The following is a 25658-nucleotide window of genomic DNA, read 5'->3' on the forward strand; positions in this document are numbered from 1 at the left end:
CCATAGCTAACAACTGTATTAAGTGCGAAGGTTGAGATTTTGCAAAGATTTCCTTTTAAATGAGTAATTACAGCTTGGATTAACTCCTGGTCTGGAGTGGGGAAATTTTTTAATTCTTTCCTCAAGCTTTGCAAGGCTTTGCTTCTGAAAGCTTTCTGAAATGCTGAAGTACTGATCAGCATTGACTATCCTGGTACTTCACAAAGCCAAGGCAGGTGCTGACTGTCCTCACGAAGCTTATCCTGTGGCCTTCTTACGCAGACGGTGCGCTTGCTAAAGAAACACTGTTCGGAAAAGGTGGAACCTGAAAAGGAAATACGCTGGATCCTGTAGGCATTAACTTCATATTTTACTGTTTTATGAATATTTTATTTGCAAATACTTTGCTCTTGCTGCCTAATACAGGCTTGTACATCAACTGCTTTGCCTACTGAAAGAAGTCTGTGAGTTGGCCATTTGAATACTATTCTAAAGCTCAGTGAAATTCCAGTGTCTTAAGAATTATCCCTGGTTTTGAACCTGTTATCTAAATGTAACCTCTAGACCTTTCAAAATCCAGCCATCATTTCTGTATAGGTTTGGTTAAAGTATAAAAATTTATGTATATTGAATGAAATTCACTTGGTGGACTGGCTCTGAGTAAAGTACATGCACTGATGTGCATCTTCTGCAGCTGAAATAAGGAAACTTTAGAAAAATTTAGTGGTACTGGCATTCATTGCTCACAAAAAACACTAATCATAACAACACATTAAAAGCCAACCTCCTGACTCAGCAACAGATACTAAAATAGAAATTATGCTACGTTTCTCCAGAGAAAATGTAATGCTAAATGATTGTTAATTTATTGGGTAGCAGTTCAGTTTCTGCTGTACTATAAAAAACATGGAAGATAAAGTTTCAAGTTTAGATGTTCATATCTTAGTGGTGTTGTTTTATTTAGAGTCGGTTTATTTAGGCTCCAAAACTAGCTGATGTGGGAACCGGCACAGAGCCGGTGTACCCCTACGACTGCCGAAGAGCAAACCAAAGCGGCCGTGCTCTGGGGAGGCCGGAGGACGCTGTAAATGCTCCGCTATGCTAAGTGTTTGTTTTTCAATATGTTCAACTCAACAGAATATTTGAAATGTTGAAAGACAGGGTGTGTTAGGATTTCAGCCAGCCTCCAAACCTCACATGGCCTTTTTATTCATTGCTAGCGTGTTACTCCACTTCAGACAGTTGGCGAGCGAGCTGGTTCGTTAACAGGAGCAGCACCGCTTTGGCATGCTGGTCTGTAACCGTCCACCACATACTGTGCAGAACGCAGAAATCACATAAATACTGTTTTTCCCAATTTGAAGTCCACTAAAATACTTAGAGCAGAATGTTCCGGGGAGCCAAATCTCCTTCCCTCTTACAGGACGCGTGCGAGCTCCAAGGTGGCTTGCTGCTTTTGACAGGTTTTAACAGCGGACGGAAATGGCGTGAGTAAATGCCTCGGCCGTGCCTGGAACTGCGGTGTTCCTGTCTCGTACGATCCGGTTCTCGTCCCTAGCTAACACATCTTACTATCACAGCAGTTTTATCTGTTTTTCCTTTTAGTTCTCTTTCTGATGATACTATATTTGCGCTTCCTTAAATATTAGAAGCAAATCACAGATACCTGTACATATTTGTGCCTGAGTGAGTGGAAGCTTATAAAGTGACTCTTATCTATGTTATTAAATCTTTAATTACTTTTATAACTAAACTACACCTAAATTATTTCTGAGTTTCTAAAATATACGGCTATTTCCAGTCCAAGGTTTATATTAGCTAGTTCAAGCTCTAATAGCAGCTGGTGAAGCTGTAATATTTTATGCAGTGATACCTGTGTCACATTTCATGCCAATTACTATGTCCTAAGAGGTTCAGTTATATGAAATTTTATCTACAATGAGCTTGTGCTACCTAGCTTTTAAATTCAGTATCACTGGGCAGAATTCTAGGTTCTTGCATCAGGCAATGTGCCTTTTAATGGTTAAAACATTCCGAAGAGGGGGGAAAAATCCTCGACAGAATGAAAAATATTTTAGATACAGCTTTTGGATGATGTCCAGTTTCTACATTAAAAATGCTTTCCAACACCAGACGAAGCCTGAATCATAACGACTCATTTAATACCATGTGCTCTCTGAAAAGAAAATGAGATCAGTAGTTAAATGAAATGCCCACAGAGCCTGGGCATGGTGCACAAGATCAATAAAGATGATAATGCAGAGAGGTGGGAGGACACTAAACTGGTCTGTTACTTAAGATTTATTTTGTCTTCCCATATCTTTCAGAGTGCTCTATGGAAACAAGATCACAGAGATTCCCCAGGGCCTTTTTGATGATCTTGTGTCTCTGCAGCTGCTGTGAGTATGATCCCTTCCTCTTCTTTATTTTGCAGACTAGATAGATTTACAGATTTTTCAGCTTCTGGTTTTAATATAATCATCCTTCCACTGAAAACTCTGCGGGACAAGCTAATCTGTTGTTTTTTATGTCAGGCAACAGGGAGGCAAGGGCTGAAAAATAGAAGGTGCCAATAGTTTTATAGCTCAGTGCTTGTAACAGATAATAGACACAGAGGAGTGAAGTTTAAGGAGGAAATGGGAGACTCAGTGAAGTCCAAGAAAGGAAATTTGGTCACATTTGGCTGATGTAAGGGTGGGGATACTATTTGATTGTTTTTACAGATTTAGCATGTGTGGTTGGATGTCTAGGTCCTTCAGGGCTACTGTGTTGCAAGTACTGCATATTGAAGCAAAATGGCAGTATTAAAGGTCTTACTGTTAGCAGCCATACTTGTTTCCTTATTTTTATTGTGCCAAATGTGGCTTAGTTGGAATAGAAATGATTTCAGAATATATTTGTGTATTCAAGTATTTTATGCCGTGTGTGACTTAACACACAGTTGAGATTAGGATAAGCTATATGCTCAGATATTCTTCGGTATTTATTAATGTAGCATAAAAAATGTCCTAAGCCAAATATGAAATGCCAAATTTCGTTTACTCTTTGTTTCCATAATCAAACCGGAGAGCAGTAACTCCTTTTATGAGAAGAAAATCAGCTACTATTTTAGCCAGTCAGTAGAGGGAGCAGAAGTGAATTGAGTTTAACCTGTATTCTTAATGTTCTGTTTATCATCGCAGATTATACACTTGGAAAGAGAGGGCAATGTATGAAATTAATTTGTATTGGCTTATATTGCACGCGCGCACAAACACACACACACAAAACCCCAAAGCAATAAATGATATAAAATATATAATGAAAATGTAGGTTTTAGACATACTATTTTAAGTCTTTCTGACTGTCGTGACACAACCAGAATTGAAAATCCAGAAGTTCATGATTACCATTCAGTGTGTGTTGCTGTGTTTGCTGTGTTTGCTGCAGCTTGCTAGCCTTATACACTATACAAATTAAACATAGATTTAGATTACAGGTCTGTGATCAGAGCCAAAGAACTAAAATTATTATAAAATAGTTGATGTTGCTCTACATGTTGAGCCAGTGGACTCTTCAGATGTGCAATTTAGCCATAAGATCTTAATTGCAAACATGGGCTGCCCTTCCCTAGAGAAAGACAAGCAAGAGCACATATGGCTTGGCTGTGACAAGCCTTGAGCTGAGACGGTGGCAAGCTGTTCATCCCCTCCTGCAGACAGCCAATTATTTTGCTCTGGCCTTTTGCACGCACTTTTCCTGGCAACTCCTTTCCTCTCTCCTGTCCTATACCCGACAAGTTTGCTACTGCTGCAGTGGCTTCATAGCCCAGCCTGTGCACTAAGAGAAGGCAGTATATTTAGGGGGGGGTTGGTTTACCATGCATGAGAATAATCAGCATGAAAGCTTGTAGAAGCTGGGACTTGGTACGCGTTGGTACAGGTGGTACGTTAGTCACTGGCGATCTCTCGTGCTGTGTTCAGTTCAGTGAAGAAGCTGCAAGCAAACAGCAAAAACTCAGCTCATTACTTTGACTTCTGAGAAAGAAACTGTATGAAAAAAATCTGAGTTTTTTTCTAAAATATTTTACAATTACAAGTTTGAAGTGATACGCAGTCGCTCTGGCTAACTCAGGAAACTTTGCAGGTGGGATCTTTCCCAGTAGAAAAAATAATGAATGGTCCTCTGGAGGCATCAGTGACTTTTTGAAAGTATTTGGAATACAAAGTAGCTTTTGGCAAGGATAATGTGGAGTGATCATGCTTTAAACACAAACAAATGTCTGCACACTTTTCAGATCATAGATCTGAAGCAGCTATTATGGGATTGCTTGTAGTATTTTAATGGATAGCTAAAACACAAATGGCATCCATTGGTTTTAGACCTGCTGTTGAACAGTTGGAAAAGTGCCCTGTGATTAGATCTAATTTAGTGTTCAGTGGGCTCTAGATTTGATTTCTTCTTATTAGTCTGGAGACACACTGATAAGATGGCTCTGATTAAAGTATCCTGGTAGCCAGTATAATTTTCTAAGCTTGAGCTGAAGCATTTTTGAAAATGTATTGGTATGATGGTAAAGCAGTAGACACTGTCAGGAAAGAAAAGGAGTGATTGTGGGTCCTTATAAAAGTGTTGAGATTTTATTTAGAAAGAAATACATTACTAGGAAATTGCAGAGCAGATAATATTGTTATTTACTGCTTTAGATAAGACTCACCACAGTTTCTCAGAAGTCATCCTTTTGTTTAAATATCCTGTCATAATATAGGCCTGGATTAATCCACCTTTACTCAGGCGGAATTGTTCTGTGCAAGTGCTTTACGTCTGCAGGCAGTACCATTAACATCAGAAACACTATAGCTGGGTAAAATAAAGTAATATTCAGCTCAGGCATGACAGCATCTTAAACTGTCCCATTTGTCTCTGGTGTTTGGGAGATGATGAAACAGAACAGGTTTTAGGGCACCTGGCCAGCATCAGAATCCCACGTTACTGTCAGATAACTCTAAGGTGGAGAGGTCAAAAATAAATGAGATAGGAAAATAACCAGACATGATTTTCTTTTTATTATTTTAACCCAACTGGGGTGAATTTAAAATGTAGTTTCTGAAGTCTTTGTTTTAATTAGCTTTCTTGAATAGCTAACGTTCCCCAAATAATACATGTAGTTCCCTGCAAATAACCACATAATTGGATTTCTGTTAATTAGCTCGTTTAACAAATCTTACTTCTTCCTAAATCTGCAATTGTAACTAGCACAGCAGCAAAAGTTATTGCCCAAGTCCACCTGCATATCTGTTCTGGGGAACAGAATCTTTTCTTGGACCGCATCATCTTCCTCATCCAGTGTGAAGTTTTCAGGAGAGAGGACGCTAGGAAGCTGCAGTAGCTGTGCCATCTCCCGAGCATGCAGCAGTCACACATTCTTCTTTTCAGCAGGCTGGATCAAATGTCTTCTGAGATTTTAAGTTGATTTAGATTTTAGGGAGCAATTCTGTTTCCAGAAAGGGATAACTAGAGTCTGATCTTTTTTCCAGAAAGCTATGACTTTCACTTCATTGCTACAGTAGTCCCTCCAAGCTGTGGAACAGCAGTTGCTTAATTCTCCTGGTTTGTCTTACTTGCATCTGAATATTGGAAGAATGGAAAGTCCTTCGTTTTATGGTGGATGTTCTCCTGTGAATATTAACAGCAGTCAGTTTGAATGCATATCCTGGAGGCCTTAAACTAAACTTTGACTAGAAGCTGGAACAAATACGAATGTCTTACTCATCTGTCTTTCGAGTCTCCTGGCCCCCCTGAGCGTAGCAAGCTCTGTGCTGACGCTGTGCGGGGGGCAGATTTTAACTTAGCTCAGCTCTTTTTGGCCACCCTTTGACAGATAAACCTGATGGTTGGTGGCTTGCTCCCCAGGAAGCCAGTGTGCAGAGCCAGCTTGCAGTGAAACAGACATTCAAGGAGCTCAAGCCAGTGAACTGCAGATAATGGGCACCACATTTGTTCACCAATATTTTCCATGTCTAAGTAATGCACTTTCCTCTGTGCAACCATATTAAAACAAACATTCTGAGAGCCTTTTTATTACAGTTAAACATTGTATGCTTCGTAATGCTCTGTTTCCTGGAACCCAAAGATATCATAAAATCTCTAATATTTTAACAGATTATACAGCAAAATAATATAGGAGGATATAGCCTCATTTTTCAAATGTCTGACAAGTATCAATTTTCAATAAATCTTTTTCCTTGAGGAAATTTATTTTTGCATAGTTACTAATCATGCAAGTGCCTGGGCTTGTTGATCTTAAATCTTATGGTTGAGATCACCATGGTTAGCTGGGCAAGCTTTGAGGACGAGAAAGAATCCATAGAGTGGACTGTGTTTTGATGTTGCTAGAAGTAAGTACACTCATGGAGTGCATATAATTTGAAAGCAGAGGTGTGTTGTATTCCTCTTCCTCATAAACTTAAGCCACAAGCTTACAGCTTTCTCCTTTTCCTTATGTGTATAAAGCTTTGATCATTAGAGAAAACTCAGCATGTGCATTGAGGTGGGAAAAAGACCAGTAATCATAACAGTGCCCAGGTACTTGACAGAAAACTTCAAAAGTGATGAAGAATTAAACTTCCAGTTTAAATTATCTAACCTTGGTTAGAATTGGAATGAGATCTAATATTTTCTACTCCGACTGACGTCTATTTAAAACAGAACTGGGTGAAGAGGCAAGTTTTGTGTGTGTGCTTTCACAAACCAGTGCTATTATCAGACTTCCCAAGACTCAACCAGTGCAGTTTTGGTTTGGATGATTCTTCTTACCTGCCAGCTCTACTTTGGTTCATAGTGAGATAGTTGGTCTTCCATATCTCTTCCAGAGAGATTACTTAGAAAATAATTCCATGGCAGGTTTGTCAAGCCTGAAGTGTTTGTGCTGATTTGTAATTCTAAACCAAATTCCACTACTTAAGAGCTTAAAATAGTATCTGCCAAATATTCATTGTGTACTTCTAGTGCTTGTTAAAAGCTCAAAGCAAATCCAGTGAAGCGCAAAGCCATGCAAAATATTTAAGAAAGGAAGACATACAAAATGACTTTAAAGAATGTACATCAATTCCAGTATTTTTATATTATATACATAATGCTATTATATATATACTAGCATTAAATAGTTGTACAAAATGTTGTATAAATACCAGAATACAAAAAAGTCAGTTTTCCATTTCCAAGCCCTTTACAATACAGTAGTCTTTCTACATAGTCATCTTTAGGTGATATGTAATGTAATGTTCCATAAAATTTTTCATTTTTGTCATGGATAAGAGACAACGGGCATAAAATAAGAGAGATTTCAACCAGATATAAGGAGAAACATTTTCACAGTGACAACGGTCAAGCAGTGGAACAAGTTGCCCAGAGAGGTTGTGCTGTCTCTGTCTTTGGAGGTTTCAAGGCCAGACTCAATAAAGCCCTGAGCAAACTAGTCCAACCTCAGAGCTCACCTTGTTTTGGGCAGTCCAGCAGGACTAGGGACCTCTTGAAGTCCCTTCCATCCTGAATTATCCTGTGAGCCTATAAGATAAAGCAAATATCTGCATTAAATATCTCTAAATGGTCCTGCTTTGAGCAGGGTTCAGACTAGATGACTTCCAGGAGGTCCCTTCCGACCTATGTGATTTTGTGTTTCTGAATTCCTAGCAAAATGATGTACAGGAGCTTTTCCCATGATCGCTTAAAATGCTACTGGCTGCAGCAGAGATCCAATGCGACCCTGGTTCCTCTACTCCAGGACAGTTCTGCTTAATAGCTTTAGAACTATTTTCAAGCTGTTTGCCTCGAGCTTTTTTTTCCTTCAGATTTCTGCATTTCTGCTGCTGTTGTGATATTACTAAACTCAATAACTGCTGTTAAAGTGAGGGAGCAGCATCAGCCAGACGCAGAAATACGATTACAGTCAAGCTCTAATGAAAGACTGCAACAGTGTCTGCCTTTTCTGTGTCACTCCTGTAATCCATCTGCATGCCACTTCCCAAAACAACCACTAGTTTGTACGTCAGTGTGTAATTCATTAGCTCTTCTGACGCCAGTGCACTAAGCTGGACTCACCTGGCAGCGACTGTCCTGGTCGTTATTGCACGAGAAACGGGCTCTGAAGTTGAGGAAAAAGCATTTGTTCCCTTGTGCATGTAAATTATTACGTGGTTATCTGAAACAAACTGTGACCTTTTCTGCAGTTGTAAGTTGGACAATGTTGACATTTGAATAAGAGGAATCCAGATGCTGTGACAACACGTGCTTACAGCTCACCAGGTAGCAACACAAGTATCTCAGGAGCGTTCTGTGGATATTGTTCAATGGGAGTTGCGATTTTTTGGATGAGGAATGAAATGAGGCCTTTAAAATCTCTCCAAACTAGGACTGTCAGACTGTGCTTGGTGCTTCCTTTTTGACTCATTATTCAGCTCATGAGTTTTCTGTTTTAATTTAGTGTGAATAAATTAGTCATTGCCATCATCATCACCCAATTTCTTGAACACGGAGAAACACTTGAAGCTGGTTCAAGGGAGCATGGTGGTAAGTTCGCACTGGGTGTTACCAACTGGAGTGCTGACACACTCTTCGGTGGTCAGTCATTAGAAAATGTGAATTTTAGGAAATGCCTAAACATCCTGACGCAGTGAGCAGCAGCCACATCGCCCCCCCCCCCCCATCCCTCCAGACCATTCTGAGATGTTCCTGGGCCCTAATGTAGTTGCTTTGCCAGGAAGGAGGCAGGAGCACACACTGCTCTGCCACTAGACGGGGCTCCTCGCCACTGCTGAGCAGCTCTTCACAGGAGGTGGCACTTGCCGTGATGCCTTTCAGCTCTTCTCCTGGTAATCAGCATGCTAAAGCAAAACACAACTCTGAATTCCTCACAAATGTCATGAGAAAGTGCTGGAAAACCCATGCAATTTGTTGACTTGTCAGAATTCTAAGTCCTAAGGAGTGGTTTCTCCCACTAGGACCTTTGAATGTAGTCAAAGACTTTGGCTACTGATATCCAGTAGAAGTAATATAGGTTCAGTTTAAGTTTTGCTCTTACCCATGCAAATAACTGTAGTTCCTTCTTCCTTGCAATTCTCCTGTGTATTTTAGTTCTGCCTTTTTCTAGCCAGTTTTCGTTTTCCCAGGAGAGTCTGGCCCATGGGATATACCAGTCAGTTCAGGGGCTGTTGGACATTTTAATTCTTGTGTTATCATTGTTGTCATAAGGCAAAGCTGGTGGAAAGGACAGAGCAGTTTTCCAGTGGCTCTGTGCAGCTTTCCTCCCTGACGCATCCCTTTGGCTTGCTAATGTACCTGCGATGATTTCTGGTCCATCGTATAGCAACAGAAATCAACCTGCAGTCTCTGGAGTGCGCTAGGGTTGCTAGGCTGCTATTTCAGTCCCTGAGTTATGTAGCTATTTGCTGATGGTTTGATTGCTTGACTTCACTGAGCTGAAAATACAAACACTGCTAAGGGCAAAAGCCATTTCAACATCCCCATTTGCTCTTAAAAAAACAATTTTTTCAATCATTTTCTTTTTGGAGTTCAAAATATTATTTAAATGTTAATCACTTGAAACTGTGCTTGGGCATATAATTCAATTATGGGACCATCTTAATTATGCAGATGGCGCTTAGGAGCATCTGATACAATTACTGTGCCAATTCAGCACACGTTCTTTCAAAAGGCTTAGCTGAAGTACATTATTATTTCAATGTGTGTGGACAAATTCGCTCTTTCAGGAAATGGGATCATGGAATTGTAATACGGCTCCGCTCTGCACGTTGCTCACAACGGCGTGTAAACCACAATGTCTTTAACCGCTCTCCTGTACTCTGTGGTGGTCTTTGCCTCGCAAGAGATTCCTTCATGGTTTTAACATATCCAGAGGGATGAAAAAGGAGACTTGAGTTAATAATCCATCATCCCTCTGGGTAGCATGCGGTTTTATTTCTGCTTGAATTTTTATCTGCCTTTAAATGCCGTGCCACATCTGGAAGCCCTACGTAAATCTTACTCAATCAAGCTGATAACAAAAAAGAAAAATTAGTGGAAATAACTTTCACCATAAGTTGGTGCAAAAGAATCACCATGTAAGTCTTACTAAAATAAGACTGGAATTTTAATGTTGTCCCTTCTTTTAGCATGAGTCTAATGAGAATGAACCTTTAGTCTGTTTTACAGCATGTTTAAGCAAGATCAGCATTTCAGATTGCTACAATAGATCTGTTTCTTTCATCTGCCTTTGTGTTAATTTAGATCAATTTTTATCTCATCACTTTTAACTGTATGCAAGGCCAGCCTTATATGCCTAATTAATAATTATCTGCCATTAGCAGGACTGTGACAGTTGAGAAGAATTTAACAAAGAACTGGAATTTGCATCAGATGCAATATCCAGAGTGGATATTCTACAATAACCAGGAGGTTTAAAGGGGATATAAATGTTAATGCTTCTGGCCAAAGGTCATCCTCTAGCTTTCAGTGAGTAGGAAGAAAACTTCTCAGAGGGTGGTTTATCCTGGTTTCTCACAGCTTTTCATTTTATTTTTTTTTTCTGTCTCATTAATTCTGATCGGAAATAGAATATTAAAATATCTCATGGTCCGTCCAGTCTGGCCATATCTTTTGAGCTCGCTTACTATCTGTCCTCTTTAGATTTAGGTATTGTGCATATATTGTATAGATGACCTGCATACTCCTCCCACTTCTAAACAGTGTGCACAAGCACTTGCCTATTACAAATTACTTTGTCTCATGCTTCAGCAGAGAGGGTGCCTGTGTATCTAGGACTGTACATAGGGTCGCTCTCCTTGGTTTTGTATTTTAACTCTTATGAAAGTGTCTCTGATGATATCACCATGAATGGAAATGGAGTAGAAATAGTCATAGAAAATTTATGCCAGGAAAACTTGCCCCACTACAAATTCTAGTTCCTAGTGTTGGGTGTATTCATGTTTTGTAGAAACAGATCAGAGAAGGACTTCAAATCCTGAGTGTTCCCTGCAGTCCTAGGTGAGCTTTGGGCTGAGCACTTACTCACTGCAGTCAGTGGTGGCTGGACGTCAGGCCCGCTGTCTGCCCTGGGCTGAGCAGCATCTGCACAGCACGGCTTTGCTATGTGTACGGTTTTTAAGCATCGCACACATGCCTGTTGTCCACATGCGTGAAGGCGACAGTTGTTCGGTTGTAGATTTTCTTATTACCCAGAGTATTTCCGTTTTGGCTTTATGCTTTGTTACGAGTGCTGCTTGCAACATAAATAATTATTATTTATGTATTTATTTATTGCTACTGTCTAGCAAAATAGATCACAGCACTTCTTTCATTTCAGTTTACTTGCTGTATAACTTAGCCAGTTACCAAATCTCCATCGTGGAACAACCCATCCAAGTTAGAAAGCATTACTTAAAACAATGTGGGGCTAATACACGAGGACAGGGAGTAGAAACTGAAGGATTTGCAACATTAAGTGCATGTTCAGGGATATTGCGCAAAACTCAGTAGTTGATGCTGCCTTCTAATGCCTGGTTAGCCTATGCTTTATAGATAAGGCCCAAGCTTGAAAGAGAAATGCATAATGCATGAGCACTGAGAGAGAATGGATATTGCTTTGGCTTGGACATATGAACAGCTATAGAAGCAAGTACTGAAAGATGACATTGCTGTTGGAGCAAAATCTCAGCTGTCTAATGCATTGGAGGAAATGTTCATAGATCCTAATGTGAAAATTACCCAGTAACTTCTAGTAGAGTCAGCAAAAGTATGAATTAGGTGCCACATAATTACCAGTTACAAAAATATAAATTATAGAGAGGTCATACTAGTGCTGTTTATGATTTCATAAAATGAAAAAAAAAATACAAAACTTCATTTATTCATCATTATCTTTTATGGACCTTCTCTTATAAAAGCATCAAACTGCTTTTTCCATGACATATCAAAAAATACAAGTGAATTAACAGTGACTTTTCTGGTGGAGAGGTGAGTTCTGCTGTGACACTCTTTCTTTCCAAAGAGTTACATTCTCGATGTCCTTGAGAAAAGGACTCTACCCAGCAATGCATCCATCTCTTATGTATCTCAATTACTGTAGCCTTTAGTGCAGTAATAGGACTCTGCCAAAATGAAGGTGGGACCCAGAGCTGTAACAGAGTGTACAATGATCCAAAGGATTCCAGGAGAGGAGTGATGGGACGGTATGCAGGGAAGCACTACCTCAAGGGCTCTTTCTGGAGCAAAAGAACAGCAACATCTGCAGCTAACAAGCACACGTTTCTTACTTGATAGGTTTCCCTGTTGTCTGTAGGATTACGTGCGCGAGTTGTGGAAAATGGAAGCTCCCTATGCTATTAGGGCCTGTTTAAGATCTTATATTGGCTTGCTGGGGAGTGAAGATCCCTTTTCCAACTATAAAAACATTTGCCTTCTGATTTATTATTAGTGTGGCACCCTGCAGAGGACCTGACAAGCCACTCTGTAGCAATATAAAACCCTTTCTCTCACTGTAGTCATTTCCTACCTATTTTCCTTCCAAGTGGTAAATAACACATATGTGAATGACAATGAAAATTTATGTATGCTCCTGTCTGATGGTCTCAGAGAGAGATCCGGGTTGCTATTGGGACTATATATACTTGGCACAGTCGATAGGACCCTGGCTGGATGACATAAGAGATCTTCTATTAGTACTGTCCAAGATTTTATGACTGACTAATTAAATTGTATTGACTGGTCATTGTGTAGATGTGCAGAATGAAAAAAGGATGCTAAAATGCCTTTGTGCTGCTCTTCTGTCTTGTGCTGCACAGGATTCTGGTGTAATTGGGATGAAGTAGGTTCATTGAATTGCAGGATAAGTGAGATTGGAAGGGTCATCAGGTGGTCGCTAGCTAAGGCAACTGGAGAGCTTTTGCTCAAAGCAGGGCCAGCAGTGAGGTCTGACCAGGTTGCTCAGGATTTTATCCAGTCTGATCTTGAAAACCTCCAAGTCTGGAGACTGCACAACCTTTCTGGGTGGCCTGATCCACTGCTTGCAACCTTGCCTTTCGGTAGGTTTTGGTCCTGATCCTATGTTCCTCTCTCCTGTTCTCTCAAGAGAATCACATTTTCTCTCCTTCCCTTGTAGAATTAACTCTGCATGCTTAGCACAAAATCTGAAACTTCAGAAATGTCATTTAGACTTAAGACAACTGCTGGTAGAGAAAGTTGAAAGAAGGTTCATCTCATTATGGAGTGTGTATGTGTGTATGTATGGAGCAGCGAGGCGGGGAGTATTTACCATTCTTGCATATATTCAACTTCCAAGGGAAGAACATATTATCTGAAGACTTCTCTGAAAATGTGTGTGGAATTTTGAAGAAATCTAGGAGGTTGTGCATTAAAAAAAAAAAATCCTTTGATGTATTTCAAGCTAGCTAGAACTGTTATATGTCTGCCTATTCCCCTGGCTTTGAAAGCACTAGTGTTGACTATGGTATTTTCATTTTTTTAATGTAGCAGGCAAATGAATGCTTTCAAATGTGGGGTGGCTTTGGTTGACTGGGCTAATATTTTGTTGATTTAACCCCAAAGTTCAGTCTGTCTATATTTGATTATTGCAAGATTAATGAATTATAAACCTTTCCTGTGTTTTCAGGCTTCTCAATGCCAATAAGATCAACTGCCTGAGGGTAAACACGTTCCAAGGTCTGCATAATCTCAAACTGCTATCTCTTTATGACAACAAACTGCAGACCATCAGCAAGGGCCTCTTTGCACCTCTCCGATCGATCCAGACTCTGTGAGTATTCAGGCATATCACAAATGACAGCTCTCCCTTTTTCCCCAAAGATGTTTCCTGTCTTTGCAAAGGCTTTGTGTCTGATATTAAGGCAATTTAGAAGGGACCTCAAGGCAGTAGCCCCTCCTTTTCTGACAGAAAGAAAAGGAGCAAGGAAAAGAGAAATATTGCATAAATTCAGCACAGTCACATATTGCTACATTCTGCCTTTTAGAAATATAGATGTCATAAGTGTATTAAAATCCCCTAATAATTCATTCATGTTGTTCATTAGGAAGATAATATGTGAATTTGGCTCTGTGCAATATATGAACAGCAAACTCTGTTTAAAACATTGCCTAATGGTTTTTAATGAGCTGGTGAGTCAGTATTCCTGCTCTCTGGGGCTGAGTCCGACTGTACAGTTCATGACTTCTGAAACTACATTTCAGCTGCCATTCCACTTAGGGGAAATGATGCATTGTATGATTTGATTCATTAAGAAAATCCACTAAACATTTTCTGAGAATCTTTGAATTGGAAGCATTAGGAGTAGGAGAAGAGGAATCAGAAAGAAAATTGGAAGCAAAAGTACAGAAATGACTTGATACTTCACAGAGTAAGGTTTCATCCTAAAGCTGTGAGAAGAAAGAAAATAAGATAATAGTAATGCTTCAAAACTGTAGTTGGCAGCCTGATAGGAACAAAAACAAGAAACAATGCCTTCATCTGGTATTTTGTGCATGTATTTATATATGTTTCTGTAAATGCATTTATATATAAACCTCCTTGCATTTGTTTATGTAGTAAGCAAATAATACATATATATATATATGTATGTATACACACACACGCACGCACACTTATGTTTTAATAGTGGAAATGCACTGCCTGAATGATTTTTTAAATGTTTTAATATCTGAAAAATGAGTTAGTAGGGATGATGTCTAGCAGCATGCTACCTGCTACCTCCTGAGGATGCCACAAGCACAACCTTAATTTGCCATAGAAATCTGGATATCTTGCTGCAAAGAGTTAAGACATTGGAATAATCATTTCTCTAATGTGTAAACATGTCTGTTTTGTAAGTGTACATGCAGGTATTCTCCCCCGTCACATACCTATGCTTTCCTGCAACAGCAGTCTTTAGCTTCTTCTAGCAATATACGCATGTGCATAGATACACAGTACATACTTCCATACATATTCGCACACACACAAGCAAGGGATATAAAAAAAGTTCATTTACAGAGGTCCTCAAGATTCACCAAGTTAAGCAACAGGTGACACCCTTTAAGGTATACAAATTTCTTCTTGGTTTCCATGGGGTTTTATTGGCAGCAGTGGTGTCCATTACTTAGAAAGGACTTCAGACTTGTTGCTTCCCACTAAGACACTTTTTCTTGAAATGTTTTGATTCATTCTCCCGTTTCTCCCGTCTCTCTGATACTCAAAGTGATTGCCATTTTTCTGCCTTTTCCTAGAGCAACAGAACCAATCCCTCTCCTGTGTCATATTCTGTGTGTTTTGTTTGTTCTGTGGACCTTTCACTCCAGCAATGGCTTTACTCTGCTCCAATAGTAATCTTTAGCTTGTTCAGGCACTTTCTGCTATGCATGCTTCTGCTTCCCAGTCCTTGACAGCCTTGGCCCTGTTATATTTTATATATATTCTGTTAAGTGACAGTTCTTAAATATAACTGCAAATAGAAGAGAAGTTTTATGCAGGTGAGAAAAATACATGAATAATTAGAGAAAAGAGCTCTTTGGAGGGTATACCTTTACATCTCTGTCTAAAATCAAATTTAAGCATCTGTCTTTTTCCAGTTTTCCTAGCTAATGGAGGGCCCATGGAGGGCCCTGAAGCTAAAGGGATTGATGCAAGTTCTCTTAGCTGAGATCAAAATCTGATTCTGAAAGAGACTTGCTGCAGTGCTCAACTTTGTCAAACAGAAAGAATTGTAACAACAGCAGGAAAATGCTATTTTACTCTGAAATGTTCTAGAGGACTTTATTGATAAAATCTAAATATCCAGTTAAAAACTTTGCTACAATGTGTTTTTCCAATTTGTGGGCATATGTCCTGCAAATGCTGGGGAGTGGATAGATTCAAGCTCTACTTTGCATGAGCAATTTATTCTGAAAAAGAAAAATTTCTGATCCAGGAGGAAATACCTATATGGGGAATTCTGTTAGGCATGATGTGTATATGCAAGCATAAATTTCACTCTTGAGGGAAGACCTCTGTATCATTTCTGACTTTGCCCACTGTTCCAAGGCCCTTTACTTATCCACAGTCTGGTCCCTTGGAAACTGAGCTTGCCAATGAAATGTCTTTTAAACCAGAATACGAAACGATCTCTCAGGTCAGGTGCATTTCTCTCCCAGTGCATCATGCCAAGCTCTCAGAAGAAAACACTGGACTTTGTAGATGGGAGATGTGTGTCCTTTAAAGCAGGCTTTGCTATATTAATTTTTGTTTCCTCTGTGAAAGGACTTGCGGCAGGCTTAATGAGCTACGAAATGTGATAGCTGGCAGAATTCTCCCATTCATGCGCAGCTCCGCGTGGTTTCCGCCAGGCCTGGGTTTTTGGACGCTTATTCAATTACTCGACTCTTCAGGTTTACGTTTGTGAAAAACAGTGATGGAGTACAGTGTCACAGGTCACTTCTGATTAAACATCCCATCCTTCTCGCAGACATTTAGCTCAGAATCCATTTGTGTGCGACTGCCATTTGAAGTGGCTGGCTGATTACCTGCAGGATAATCCGATAGAAACCAGCGGCGCTCGATGCAGCAGTCCGCGTCGCCTTGCCAACAAACGCATCAGCCAGATCAAGAGCAAGAAGTTCCGCTGCTCAGGTAATTCATTTATCCAGGCTGTACTGCACTTTCAATTCAGAAATAAGCAGGTCCAGGGAGCCTGCTAATCGAATCTGCAGGACAGTGTTTGCTTTAATGGATATTATGGAGCATCTTTTAAAATTAAATTTGGAAAATTGAGTTAGTTCCCCAGAAAACCAATTACCTGATGGATTAAAAAAAGAGGCAGTCTATAGCTGTCTTTCTTCTGTGTCTCTCTTAAAGAAATAAAAACAAAGAGAAGAGAAAAGGTTATGATATTTAATTTTGAAAGAATTGCTAGCTTTTAAAATGTCTAAGGAAAAGAGTGGATGTGTATGAATCCATGCAGCAAATGTCATATTTTGGAGGGGTGGAAGTCAAATGGATCTTCATGCAATTTGTATTCTCCACAACTCTCCGTGACCTGAATGAGAGCTGAGCTCCAGCAAGTTCTCACACCTAAAAGGCTGAGAACAGTCTGGGCTGGACTTCTAAAGAGCTAGCACGGGCACTTCTGACCTAGCACCCAGGTCAAGCTGGCGCTGGGAGGATGAAGGGAGTTCCTGTACTTTGGTAGATTTTTGCTCTCCATAACTATTGTGTATTAATTCAAGTAAAACTGCTGTTGATGTTGGTGAGATTTTCGTCTTTAGCAAGTTTTGAATCAACACTTATATTCTAGTTTGGTCAGAAGATTTTGTGTTCTTAGCTAGATGGAAACATTACCTAGTAATGAGCAAAGCAGCCTAAACACCTCTTTCTCAACCCTAACCCTTTATTTATGGTCTAGCTATCAATAAAAGGTCATTTATTGCCTTTTACAGCACAACTGAGCAGACTGCTTCTTCATGTGTTTTTTCTATTGGTTGCATTTCAGATTACTGCATTTCAGATATGCTGTAAAGACAAGCAGGTTTCAGTGAGAAAATCTATTAGTGTGTATTGAGAAGAAAAATGACTGTTATTGATGGAGTGTCTTGCAGTGTTTCTGTAAAAATTGCTGTGATTTTTGTCCTTTCCTTCTGAAAAAAAAATACCATGATTAGTTGTGTTCCTGGTGGTAAAAGGCTGATGACACTAGATGGGGATGCAGCGCGGAACTGAACGGCAGCAGCCCAAAACAAGCCATTGTGCTTTGTGTGTCTCTGCAGACAGTGTGCTGAGCTAAACCTTCTCTTTATGAGGAAAATAAAATAAAGATAACTTCATTTGCAGTCAGGTCTTGGGCATGCTTGTTAAAGTCTTCAATCATTTGTTACTCAGGCCACAGAATTTCTAAACAAAATTGAAATTATGATATACTTTTATCTAGGTTTTTGATTTGTGTCCATTATAGTAACAAGATAATTAGTCAGTAATATTCATATTTAAAAAAACTTGAAATGAAAATGCATAAATATAGCTTAGAAAAGAAAGTGCACTGCAGAAACAGATTGTTATAAATGTGTCTATTTGCCATTGCTATTTCTTCTGCTTTTATTAATACGTTAGAGAAATTAATGTGTTACGTATGTGTATGTATGTCTTGAATAGGCTATTGGCTCTTGGATAAGGCAAACACCATCTGATATCATTTATGAAAGGTCATAGCTAAAAGGGCTGCAATGCAAAACACTGTACCTGGTGATTTGGAGAATAATATTTTGTGTGAGTTCTTATCTTGGAGGCCCTTTCCTTAAGGGTTTAGGCCGTTTCTTCCTTGCTATCCAGTTCTAGGAGTATATCAAAACCACATGGAAAAGGTATAAACCTGACTTATGAAGGAAGAGGGCAGGGATTGTGCAGCCTCAGAACAAAGATTTCAGCTGGATGAAAACGAACTCTATTCAAAAGCTCAGTAGAGAAGTTGTCCTTGCTTGTAAAATTTCCAGATGGTGATGAGACACACCAAACTCGACTCATTGTCTACTCACATGAAATGGGCAACTTTGAATGGCTTGGAAGGATCTTGGTGTGTGAATCAATGCAGAGACCAGACATCAAGTCATTGGTTCATTGGTCACCTGTTCTGCTCAGGTTGTCCCTTTGAATCCTGGCTGTTTCAAACTTGGCAAATTTAGCAGGAATTTTCCATGTTTTCATTTTGAGGAATATGTTTCATCCCAGGATTTAACACAGTAGATCTGTGTGCAGAGAAGTCCATGAGGTACGAGTCTTCGTCATTCAGAGTGGGACTCCTGAGCGGTGCTTTGCATTACCCAGGGATGACCCTGCACGATCACGTGGCGGTGACAGTGCTCAGCAACTTGGCAGTGTCTTTGCTAATTGTGAGATTCTCCTCATCTAATTCTTTTGTACAGTGTGTGACAAAATGATTTTTATTGAAAATCCTTTTGTAAATGTATGCATCTTTGCTCAGAGGGTTTGTATTTCAGGGTCCTGATACTTTCATGTAGTTGCTTAATACATTTAGTACATTTTAAAGGTCATAAAGTTTGTTCTGTGGGGAAAAAAAACCCTCTATGAGCATGATGGGGGGGTTCATTAAAGAATGAATATGAGGCTTTTTATGTTGAACTTGTCTTTGGCCTTCTGAGAAGTGATGAGGATACAAAGAGAATCTGAGATGTGTGGAAGGAGAGGTATGCAGCCAGTGGCAAGATCACAACCAGGAGTTGTTCCACTTAGGTGAACCTGACACTCCAACATCAGGGAGAGGACCAGTTTGGAAGTCATAAAATCCTCCTAAGTTCTTCTGAAACGATGTATATGTTTTCCATATTCATTTGGATTCTGTAAAACATCACAAAGGAGACTTGCAGGAAGGACATGGCATGAGAAAAAGTGTGATCATTCAGTAAATTAAGAGACATGGGGAAGCACTTTTAGTACAAGTGCAAGCGAGAGGAGCTGTAAACAGGAATGGGGAAGGAAAGTAGAGATGTTTGAAGTTTCATCAGGCTATTTGAAATGGTAGAGGGACATCAGGAATGCATCGTCAGGAATACACATTCAGACATGCAGGTGGGCTAAAAGAGCAGTATTCACTGAATTAAATGAAACTGGAAGGACAAAATTATGCAGTATTGTAAAAAATATATAGAAAACTTTTTTCTTTTTCATATTGTTTCCTTTAGTTTTTAACCCTAGCTCCCTGTCATCCTTTTGGATAGTCCTTAGCTGGAAGAACATTCCTTCTTTTTCAAATTCATCAAGGCACTTTTCTCGGATTCTGTTTCCTCTCTGAACCCAATGACTTGAGCTTTTACTGATAGTGATGAAGCAACATCTGCAAAGGTTATGAGTCATCATAGGGTGGAGATTCTATGCAACTGGTAAATAATATACGTAATTCTTTTTAAAAGGAGAATTGGAAGCATCATACCATGAAATGAAGGAACAGCAGGGGAAAGGGATGTGTTTTTGCCTGAGGCTGTGAGACAGACAGAGCTTTTGGATGTACTGTTTACTATGTTTAAGCATCAAATTACAATGGATGCTGATTTCTTGTGGGTTTTTACCTTCCATTTAGTGTGATGAACCAAAATAATAATAAACTACCCCCTTGCTCAACCCTCCCTCCAAATGTCGAATCTGAGACTAGAAAAGACTTTTCTTGAAAGAAAAACAAGGGGAATGGGACTAACTCTATCTTCTGTTTACAGAATGGAAATACTGTCATTTTCCGTAGCAGCAGTAAAATCCTTATGATGATTTTCTTTTTGGCTGCATCTGCCTGCTATGACCAGGGATCCAACAGGACTTGCCAGTCTTACATCCCTGGAGGCTCCTGTTATTAGGAATAGAGGAAAAAAGAACAATAAAAGTCTTCTGCCCAGCAGCATTTGATTAAGTCCACTACACAGCCGTTTTGTTTTCTAAAGCAGCACTGGGCTTTAGGAGGAAGGGAGAGGACTCCAGGAGCAGATTGTGTTGTCTCCGTGGTAGCGTATTGTCGCTTCGAGAGTTGACAGGATCCTTGATTGCTGTGCAACACTTTATGAGCTTTTGCAGAGGGCTGTCCTTATATTCAGGAGTCTTCTTTTCCCCACTGTAATATGCTTGCATTTTTCAGTATATTGTGTATTTGAAAGCGATGAACGATCTACCTGCCATACCTCCACAGATCTTTCTGACAGTGATCAAAGCATATGTATATCTACGAGTATCGCATCATCGAAGCTTTTCTCTTCTAGCTCTTAGAAATAAGAAATAAGTTCCTACTGAAGCCCTAAAAAGTAAAGCTGTCTTATTGCTTTCTCTTGCATTGGGGCATATATTTGATCTGACTGTAATTAGCTGCTTCAGTGCCCGAGAGTGCTATACAACTCAAAGCACCTCAAATAATAGCAAGAGGACAAGAAAACTAAAGTTTATTTTCAGACTGTTCTTCATCTTCTCTGTAAGCTGAGATAGTCCTCAAAAAACTAAGCAGTTGAAGAGCTTTGTTACCAGCCATTCCTTATTCACAGTTATGGTAAAGAGGCAATGAATGGAGGGAGCGTGAATGTTGAGTCACAGATGCATCCATATCACTGTGGCGTCTAGCTAATGTAGGTGTCCCCGAGCCCCTAAAGGGCCATGTAGAGAGCAGTATAGATTCCTCATTCGAGATCTCAGTTGTCCTCTGGAGGTGCCTTTGTTAGCTATGGAAGAAAGCTGAGTGTTAGAAATAATTTTAACTCAGACACCTCAAAAAACAAGACGGGATGAAGTTAGTTCTCTTCTCTCTCTGAAGTGGTCCCTTCTGGTGGGTTTAAGTTGGGAGGGAAAGGGGTGAAATCACATTGCTATTGCATGTGTTGAGCTTAAACTGAGGAACATTCACCAGAGAAGCAAATTTAGCACTTTGCTGTGGGTGTAGAGGTCACTTGAGTAGGAAAAGAAAATAATGGGTGAGACATTGACATGAAGAAAGCTGGACAGCTACAGCCAGTGCAAGAACGTTCAAGTCTGCAACTGGACAATAAATTTTCATTTGAGACTGAAACAGTCTCCTAATGTGTTACAGTCTGATGGTACAGTTAGAAATTGGGACCCATATAAAAATTTTTAGCAAACTGCAGATTCAAGGACAGATAACCAAACAGATCTCTGATTACCAGAGCTGAATCAATATCAGCACCAAATCATACAATTTTGTGTGGTTATAGAATGTATCTACATTTTTTTTAATCAGAACTGGCAAATACCTGGGGATATTCGTATTCCTTTTTCAACATGTTTTTGCAAACATTTATGTAGAATGGTCCTTATATACAACAAAAGACTTAGGAATTTTTTTTTTGAAGTGTAATTTACTGTGCCTAGAACAGAATATTATGCTTCCCTTGTTTTCCTCCTCTGCCAAAAATAAAGAAGAAGAAAAAGAAAAGCTATATGCCTTCACATTTTTTGCAATAGTCTGCAATAAGCAGAAGAGCCAAAATGTGCCTTTGCAGTATCTCACCTCTCATGTATTCATGGAGTATAAATTAGGGTTTTGGCAGACTTTTCTTTATGCACTGGTACCTCTTGTTCATTGTTGATTAGCTTAGGCAGTTACTGAGAGCAGTGTTTAATTAGTGCAGCAGAGGAAAAGAGACTTGTTCAAAATAATCTCTAGAGATTTCTCAGGAAGATGTTTGCAGGGCTGTGACCAAACTTGTTCCTAGTAAGACTGAAAGAGTTCGTTGACACTGAAATTACTGAGTTTATTATGGAGATTCTACTTAATACTGAAAATCACTATATGTAATAAAAGCCTTTGGAAGATATGAACTATCTCATTGCTTAACAGAGTACCACGGAGGAATTTATTCCAAAGCCAGAACTGATACGTTATTAAATTATTGGTAGGAATACTAGTTATATTTGTAATTTCTAAGTAAGTGAGGTATGAATTCCAGGTTCTTGCATACTTTGAATCAGTCGTGAAAGAAAATTAATATAATTTTTGGCATTTTACATGAGTCATGCAAGAAAATTAATAATCCAATTTTTGCATCAGTGAGGACTCTGACTAGTTTGGCAGCTTTTTGGGGAAAAGGTTTATTATGTTAAGCTCCCCTAAAATACTGCTGTAGTTCCTTCCTTAGAGAATGTAAAGATTGAAAGTAACTCAAATTGTCTTAATTTTTGTGCTGTAAGCATGCAAACCCACAGTATGAGGTAACTAACTTAACTCTCTACTTGGTTACTGGCATTCCTGAGTAATTTGCATGTTGATTTTCTGCAAAATTATACTGATTCATAACAAGAAGGTAAAGTAGAGCCTCTTACTCTGTTTTCTGTCATCTCCATTCAAGTGCTCCCCTTGTTCTCTCTGTAGATAAAGAATAGTCTGCCTGATGCTGACTTTTTTCTTTTGGCAGTGCAAACCCCTTACTAAGGAAAGTGGCATTTTTTTCAGGCACAAGCACTGACCTTCACTGAAGTCCAGCAAAATGTTCCAATTAGTTTGTAGGACAATCAACTTTGTCCCTCTTTCCCTTCGCCTGCAAGTACGTTGGAAATGTGACTTTCAAAAGTGCTCTCCTCTGGCCTAGCTGTGCAGATATTAAAGTCAATGGGAGTTTTATTTCAGTGGGAGCTGTCAAGCGAAAACTAAATGCCCTACTTTGTATGCCAAAGATGCAGGGATGAGTTACAAGGAGTAAAGCTATGTGAAGTAATCTAGGATATAGGAGAGGGAGAATGCTTCCATCAGCAAATGATGTGCAAAACTCAACAGCTATTACACCGAGAAAGAGCAATGACAAAATACTTCTGTTTGCCTTAAGTATGTCTTTAGTAGCATGTGTTTTCTACAGTGTTTTAAAGTGCAGTAAGAAAAAAGAAAAACAAAAGCAATGGTAATTATAGATCATCAGTGTGAGTGCCACCAGCATGATAGGCTGATGGGACTTTTAGGGGAGCATTTATGGCCAAAGTTTGGCTATTGGCTCAAACTGCACTGTTAATAGTATGAGCTGTGGTATTTGTAAGACCAGCTTTTTAAAGAATGGGGAAAACCAAAACGGCATTTATACTGAAAGGAGACACCAGGAGAGAGTAAGCAGCTAGTCAAGAGCAGCACTGATCAAGCATTTCATGTGTAGTGGAAGTTGCACATGCTTCGTGGAGGGAGCTTTTAGCAGGCCTTTGGTAGTGTTTTCTACCACAGTAGCTCTGTCTTGGCAGTCACCCGGGCTCTGTTCCTGTACACTAACCCCAGTTGTGCTGCAGAGTGTTCCCGCGGCCCCAGTGCACAGGATGGCCTCCTGTGTCCAGCACCTCTTTGCATGGGTGGAGTGGAGAGCAGCTCTCGGTGAAACCTTCAGCTTGTGCTTCTCCATGCTGCTTCCTCTCAACGCTCTTCTCTCTCTAGCGCTGCCTAACTCTGACTCTGGCTGTTCGTGGGGTTTTCCTTTGTGCTTGATCTAACCATGTGGTAGAACAATTCAAATGGAACATGGTTCTGTCAAGCACCATGGAAGGCTGCATACTCCTGCCGCATGGCATGCTGGGATACTGCTGCTGTTCTCACACGCATCGAAAGGTGAGCGATTCCCCTTTTCTTGCAGGACGAGTGGAAAAGGCGATGTGTGCTGCTTAACCAGGCCCCCGGGCGCCTGTGGGACACCAGGGGAAGCCCAGTGACTAGTGGTGTTTGGAAGAGACTTTCCAAGGGGCTTGCATGCGGAATAACCACTTCCAAATAATTACTCTGTTTAATTGCTGTTAGATTCAACAAGTTAGACAACCTGTTGATCATTTCAATTCTGCTTCAAAGTAAATTCCAGCCATACCTACAGAGCTGACAAATCATTTTTGTGTAACTACATTAGAAAAAAGAGCTGAATCTCTCTGTTTTGAGCCGTTGTATGAGCCCTTCTGCTCAGGGTACCCTTCAAATGCTGTTTGGTGTAAGGATGTGCTTGCTACTGAACTTGACCTGGGAAGTGAGTAAAGCAGTCTTAACATGCTGCCGTTTAACTGCAAAGACATATACTGCAAAAGAGCTTCAGGAAGGTCTACTTAGCATTGGCTCATACCTCTTGAACCAACATGGGTAACATGGCCCTATATGAAAACAAGATCATCCAGGAGTTACCCAACACAAAACTGAGTCAATGTGCCCACCCTTGTGCTTTCTGGATTTGACATTGCCTCTCTTTCCCCCCGTCTGAAGTAGAGGTAATTATGCCTAATTTATAAAGCATTTTGAGAGCCTCACACAGAAGTTTTCTTACAGGGAATTACTGTCTGTCCATGCAGCATTGTTACCTATCTATTGTGGAGCCATCAGAAGGACATCTGCAATTGCTAACTTTTCCTTCTAGCTACTGATTAGAATCAAAGAATCAATGCTAATGATGTGAAATTGTGGCAAAGAATGTACCCGTTCTTTGCCTAAAAATGTCTGAATTCCTTTTTTTTTTTTCTTTTTTTGGCCAATTGGGCTTGTGACCAAGTGTTTTCTTTGTGATCTTATTTTGGGTGCCAAAACTGAGACTGCTGGATCCAAGATTTCTAGGAGGAGTGCATCAAGTCAGTGTTCAAGCTAGCCTGAGTTTTTTTTCCAGTAGCAAGGGCCCTCTAGCACTCCTTTTGAGTCCTTTGGGAATTACTAAATGTTAAAAACTGAAACTAGGTTTTCTAAACAGTGCTTAAAAAGAAAAATAGAGAAAAAATATTTATCTCAGCTGCTTAATTTCTCTATATTGGTATTAGAAAGGCATCTAGATTCTTTCGATGTATGGAAATGTGATATTTCTTTATCTCAATATGCTGTTCTGTGATATGGCACGTGGTTTTGCTTTGTACTGTTGAGGTATTAGAATGCCCTGGTACCTGATAGTGTTGTTGCATAAGCTGTGAAGTGAAAATGTTATCGCTATAACTAGTAATTGGGATAAACCTGTTGCTGTCAGTTAAACACAGGCCTTAACTGTTGCCTGGGCTACTCATTTTACAGAAAGCTTAATTCTTTTTAATTTGGAGAATTATTAGAAACCAGTGGGTCATGTTTTACATTCAGCCAAGCTTCCCAGAGTTCTCAGTTGTTGGGTTCACATGCTTTCCAGTGTAATGAAATGGCCAAGTGATTCGTCTGGAGTAGTAAAATGAAGTCAAGTGTTTCTTGTGTGCCTCTTCTGCATCTCTTCTC

At 39.7% G+C, this 25658-nt stretch overlaps 1 protein-coding gene across 3 annotated transcripts in view; it reads left to right on the forward strand.

Annotated features, from left to right (window-relative positions):
- The window catches only part of SLIT3 (slit guidance ligand 3), a 463356-nt gene that overhangs the window by 320184 nt on the left and 117514 nt on the right, over nt 1-25658 (forward strand). For all 3 annotated transcript variants that reach the window (XM_062587759.1, XM_062587761.1, XM_062587762.1), the window contains 3 exons: nt 2307-2378; nt 13622-13765; nt 16443-16606. In XM_062587759.1, the coding sequence (XP_062443743.1) occupies nt 2307-2378; nt 13622-13765; nt 16443-16606 (380 nt within the window). The remainder of the gene's footprint in view (nt 1-2306; nt 2379-13621; nt 13766-16442; nt 16607-25658) is intronic.

The sequence above is a fragment of the Rhea pennata genome, chromosome 14, assembly GCF_028389875.1.
Source record: "Rhea pennata isolate bPtePen1 chromosome 14, bPtePen1.pri, whole genome shotgun sequence".
Classification (NCBI taxonomy): domain Eukaryota; kingdom Metazoa; phylum Chordata; class Aves; order Rheiformes; family Rheidae; genus Rhea; species Rhea pennata.